The sequence below is a fragment of the Rhincodon typus genome, chromosome 29 (genome assembly GCF_021869965.1).
Source record: "Rhincodon typus isolate 14 chromosome 29, sRhiTyp1.1, whole genome shotgun sequence".
NCBI classification, from domain to species: domain Eukaryota; kingdom Metazoa; phylum Chordata; class Chondrichthyes; order Orectolobiformes; family Rhincodontidae; genus Rhincodon; species Rhincodon typus.
Genome location: NC_063360.1, coordinates 2,648,124 through 2,654,191, shown reverse-complemented (window position 1 = coordinate 2,654,191; position 6,068 = coordinate 2,648,124). Strand labels below are relative to the sequence as shown.

The following is a 6,068-nucleotide window of genomic DNA, read 5'->3' as shown; positions in this document are numbered from 1 at the left end:
CATTTCTGAAGAAGGGTCCCAAACCGAAACGTCAGCTTTCCTGCTCCACTGATGCTGCCGAGCCTGCTGTGTTTGAATTGTTGGATCTGTTTGAATTGTTTGGAGTCCTGTCCCATGTGTACAGTAATGGTGGGGGTGTATCCTTAATGCGATGAGAGGATGTGGTCTCCACAATGAATATACAGTGGTCACTTCCCGGACAGACACATCTGAGACAAGCAGATTGGTGAGACTGAGGTCAAGTAACTTTTTCCCCTCTCGGTTCCCTTGTTACCTACTGCAGACTTAGTCTAGTGGTTGTCTATTAGGGTTTGACAGCTCGGTCCACAATAGTAATAGTGAGCCACCTTGGTAAAGGATATTGAAGTTCCTGCTCAGAGTACATCTGTGTCCTTGACAACATTGATGTTTTCTCCAGATAGCATTCAACATGGAGGACAATTGATTTTTGTCAGTTGAGGGCTGGTGGCTGGTATTAATCAGCAGGAATCTTCTTTGCTCATGTTTGACCTGATACCATGAAACTTCATGGCATCTATGTTGAGGATGCCCAAGGCAACTTCCTCCTGACAGTATATGAATTTTCTGCCAGCTGTGGTGGGTCTGTTCTGCTAGTGGGACAAGGTACACACACATAGAGGTGATGGTCACTGGACATTGTCTGCAAAGGTATGCTTCCATGTATATGGCTATCAGGTGGTTGCTGTTTGCTGTTGTTGTTTCCAGTAGCTTGGTAGATTTTTGTAGTGGTTTTGATACAACTGAGTAGCTTGCTAGGCCATTTCAGGGGGCACTTAAGAGTGCGTCTGGAGTTGTGTGTAGGCCAGATCAGATAAGGACTGTAAAAGTCATTAGTGATGGATTGGCTTTTTATTAAAAATTACATGTTTGTCATTAGACTAATTTTTAATTCCAGATTTTATTTAATTCAAATTTTTTGATCTGTCCTGATGCGATTTGAACCTATATCCTGGAATATTATTCTGGGGTTCTGGATTACTGGTCCAGAGACATTGACAGTAAGATACCTCCTCCCCTGTTGTTAGAACTAAGGAAGCTGTAGAAGCATTTGAGGGAAACAAATCTTATAAAACACTGTGTGATAAGGTTCAGAAAGCAATTGGTAGGATTTTGCTATGGTGAGTCTGCATGGATTTGATGGGCTGAATTGCTGTCTCTTGTGCTGTCATGATTATGAAGCATGTTGTGAGGTAAAGTAAAAGGAGCATCGCTTTTCATCCAGATGTAACTGTCTGACTTAATGCTGCTTAATGTTGACATTCAGTGCTTGAAATAGGAAGTATCCATTCCAAAATAGCCACACCATTGCTTTTAAAAACACAAACATTCTACATGGTGATTTTTCTTGGAATAATAAACTTTATTACAATATTGTGTTGAGTTACTTGTTGATTGGAACGGTATCCTAGTATGCAAATTGCACTGATTGTTTCTGATTGCTTTCCAGCAAATAACTCAGCATCAGGAGCAGTTTGTTCAGATGTTGAATGACCCTTTGGGAGAGGCTGGAAGTGAAGGGGCAGAGGGTCATGGGTCACCACACACTAACTACATCCAGGTTACACCCCAGGAGAAGGAAGCAATAGAAAGGGTAAGTAAATTTTTAAAATCTGAGGGTGTTTTATTTTGCATATGAGCATGCAAGCCAGGAACAGAAACAAAGACTTGAGCCTGCTCAATAGGACTACAGGTAGTTCTGCTATAACACGTGTTTCGTTAACGTGAATTGGCTGTAACGTGATTGATGAACGTGGACGCTGTTTGGATAACACAACTTTCTGCTGTACAGGTATAGCAATTTTCTATAATGTGATTTTCTATAGCATGAGGAATGCAACTATCACATTATAGGAGAACTACTTGTATAGCTGATCTGATGATTCCGAAAGGTTTGGAAACTAAAATGCAGTGAAGATAAATGTGTGCAATAGAAAATTCTTCACTTAAAATTATAGCTGACAAACTTTGATCTATACTTTAAACAACATGTACAATGCTAAAGCTTAAAATGAGCATTTGTTACATATTAATTGAAAATAATTATTAAAGTAAAAATATGTGCCAAGATTGAAGCAAAATGGGATGAACAACTTATCTGGATACTTTGTCTCTGTATCTGTACCTATCTAAGTAAATCAGACTCTCTAAACCTGAGAGATGTTATTATTCCCAAGAGTTAAATTGTCTATCTAATGCATTTTTGTATGACAATGTCAAAAATGAAGTAAGGACAGTGGTGCAACCCTGAGTTTTCAAAACCCAGATCTGTATGGATTGATTCCTGTAACCCCGGAGCAACCCTTGCTGTTTGATTTATTCCAAAACTAGAGGCTGTGGGTGCATACAGGAATAATGCTGGAGCAGCCCAACAATTTCTATTGCTAAAGGAAGACCTCCATGTCTCTTGATGAAATTTAATCGACTATTATTCATGCATGTGAGACCCTCTCCCAACCTATTTTACCTAGAAAATTGTGCAGAAGTTCCAAATAGTTAGGTTTACTAGAGTATAGATATTTTTAATCAACCTGACAGATGTGTTATTACACACTCCTGGAACAGGTGCAACTTGAATCTGGGCCTTCTGACTCAGAATAGAGACATTACCACTGTGAAATAAGTCCTCTTGCTAGAGTGCATATTTGGCTCTTGTCTCGATAGCCAAAGAGAGTTCCTCCAGGTCTTTATCTATCTCTATCAGGATTAATTTGTGTGGTGTACATCATCAGTAAGATATTTTGCATCTGATGTGTGAAACTGAAGTGATGCTTACCAACAGTTAAGAATAGGGACCTTATTTCCATTTTATCATAAGATCACTTTCATTTTGGTTAAAGAGGAGGATGAGCAGTACAGAAGCTACTAAATGTAAGGCATTGAGTAAGTGTGTAAAGGACAAATTTTAGCTGTATTGCTTATCCTTCTACTTTCTAGAATTGAGATGAACTAACATCTGTGTGTCACCGTTTTTTGTTTCGTGGAATATGATGGGTTTAGTTTGAGGAGTGCAATTGCTGACAAGTATGATTCTTGATTTCAGTGACAGCAATGCTGTTATAGATTTTAATAAAAGACTGTATCTCAGTTTGGTGCCAAATTGTGGAGAAAGCATAGCCAGCACCTGTTGGCTCTTCATACTCAGGTGTGGAATGAATCCTGTAAAGTCTAGAATTGGTCAGTTTTGCAAGGTTTCTGTTGTCTAAAATCTGAAATTCTTTCTCGTGTCCTGCACCTCACTAATACAAAACGTAAACATTTACTTTTCTATTGCTGTAGCATTATAACTGCTGTGTTTTTTCAAGTATTTCTGTCCTTAACGTTTGTGCTTGTAAAAAATATTTGGATCCCTTACTGCCACTGAGAGATTGCAACTGGTTCTAGCATCTTCTGTTTCCCTTTTTGGCAGGAATGATTGTTCTTGATATGTTTGATACTTCTGGCTGACAATCGATGCAAACGCCTCAGTCTTGTATTTTACGTTGATGTTTTGGGCTTTTCCACTGTTGAGGATGGGAGAATTTAATTGTTTAATTGCCCACCACCATTCAACACGGGATGTGGCAGGATTGCAGAGCTTGGATATGATCCATTGGTAGTGGGATTTTACTAGCTGTTGCTTGCTGCTAACACTGATTTTATAGTCCTGTGGTGCAGCTTCATCAAGTTGACACCTCATGTTTAGGTATGCCTGGTGCTGCTCCTGAGATGCCCTTCTTTGATCTTCATTGAACCAAGGTTGATCCCTGGCTTGGTTGCAGTGGTAGAGTGGGGTGGTATGCCAGCCCATGAGGTTATGGATTGTGGTTAAATAAGATTGGCTGCTGCCCTACTACACCACCGAAGTGCTGAGTCTTTAATTGCTCAATCTGTTTGAAATCTGTTACATTCAGCATCGTGGTAATTCCACACAGCACAGTGGAGATAGCATTCCTTCTATTTCTCATTCCAGCTGCTTGGGCCTGTAAAGCCTGTGCATGGCAGCGACTTCTGGAACTGGAAGTCAATTTCATGGTTGGTATACTGACATTGATTGTCATGCGTGGAATAATGAGCAGCAGATACACAGCTATGCAGCTCAGAAATACTAGAGGGTATCTTCAGTGGGAAGGTGGGACTTTATGTGGTGGTCATATCAATATGGTATTTTGTCAGGAATTATTGTTAATAAAGGTGACAGTCCATTCTAATTTGCCTTACCATCGTGGCAATGAATGGTGCTGACTAATCATGACCACCAATTTCCATCAGTTAATCTAAAACAAATTGATAAATGATGCAAGGAAGGCTGCAGCGATTGAGGATGGTGGAAATTAATGCAACTTCACCTGTTCCTATTTGACACTGACTTAAGCTTTTGACCACAGTGTCTCTCTCACTTAAACTGACCACCTTTACCTCAAGCATTGTCCAACTTCACTTCTGCCTCGAACAATATTCTGTTAACCTCCTCATTTCTGCTTATGTTATCCCTAGACTTGAATATTTAAATATATTCCTCATTAGACTCTATCATCTATCCTTCATAGACTTGGTCTCATCCAAAACTTTGCCTATATCTTGACAAGCAAGAAATCCAGGTCACCTGTCACCTCTATGTTCACTAACCTACATTGACGCCCAGTACAACACCTTTGTATTTCATTCTCACCCTCTTGTTCTAATTGTTCCATGATCTTACTCCTCCTTCTTTTGAACCTCCCCAAGCGCCTCAACCAGTGGCAGCATATTTATTTAGCACCTTTTAACGTAATGTAATTTTCATGGGCGCTTCATGGAAGTGTTGTAAAGCAAAGATGACATCAAACCACTTGGTCAGATGACCAAAAGCTTGCTCGAAGAGATTTCTTTAAAGTGTTTTAAAGGGGCAAGTGAGGTAAAGACAGAGGTATAGGGCATGAATTCCAAAACTTGGGTCCTAAACAGTTGAAAATGCAGCCACCAACGGAGGAATAATTATTCTCGAGCTTTTCTAATCATAAGAAATGGGCAGCAGAGTTTTGGATGATCTCCAGTCAGAAAGGGTACATAGCATGTCAGAGCTGCGCCAGGCATGCATTGGAGTCCAGAGGTACTGAAGTTATGAATAAAGGTTCAGCAGCAGATGTACGGAAATGTGGCATGGTCCCTTGATGTTATGGGAGGAGAAAATAGGCACTTCTGGAAATGGTGTAAACATGAGGTCAGAAGGCTTCGAATGTTGTTGCCAAGGGAGAGTATATAAATGAGAAATAGGAAAGAACTAAGAATTTATCCCCAGGGTATACAGAGGTAATTGTGAGAGTGCAGAAAGAGGACACAGTGATACTTTGGTTATGAATAGAATGAAGACAATAATTATACATCACAGCAATCCTGGAATCCTTTTAGAACTTTGCCTTCCTCCAAATCTGGCATCCTGTGCAACTTTATTCTCTGAATCATTGACAGCTGGTCTTTCAGCTGTCCAGATCTTAAGTTTTGGAATTTTCTCGCTAAATCTGCCCTCCTCCCCTATATGTCAATTGTTAAAACTGATATCTTTTACCAGTCTCTTAATCACCTGTGCCGATGTCTAGGTGTTAATTTGTATCTAATTATGCTGTTATGGTCACATCAAACTGAAGAACGGTAGAATATTTACAGCACAGAACTGGGCCATTTGGCCCGTTGAGTCTCTACTAGCTGTGCGAAAGAGCAAATTACCTAGTGCTACTGTCATTTATGTATAGCCCTGAATTTCTTTCAGATAATGGTTCTATTCCCTCTTGAATGTTATGACCGAATCTCCCTCTAACCTGCTGTCAGGCACTTCATTCCAGATTCTAACTACTTGCTACCGAAGAGGGGCTTCCTCATATCCCCATTGCTGCTTTTGCCAATCAGTTCAACTCTTCTGAATCTCAATCTTTCCACCAATGGAACAGTTTCTATCCAACTGATCCACCTCCATCATGAGTTTTGAATGTTACTATCAAGTCAACTTTTAGTGTTCTCTTTGAGGAAGATGCCCCAAACCCCTCCCATCTATCCACATACGTGTCAAAGATAGTAGGAACTGCAGATGCTGG

General features: G+C 40.1%; 1 protein-coding gene across 1 annotated transcript in view; it reads left to right on the top strand.

The window, feature by feature from the left end:
• LOC125486435 (UV excision repair protein RAD23 homolog A-like) overlaps positions 1-3,433 on the top strand; it is a 10,212-nt gene extending 6,779 nt beyond the window's left edge. Inside the window, exons 4-5 of the mRNA XM_048613885.1 lie at positions 1,469-1,612; positions 3,428-3,433. Coding sequence (XP_048469842.1) covers positions 1,469-1,612; positions 3,428-3,433 — 150 coding nt within the window. The remainder of the gene's footprint in view (positions 1-1,468; positions 1,613-3,427) is intronic.
• The last annotated feature ends 2,635 nt before the right edge of the window (positions 3,434-6,068 follow it).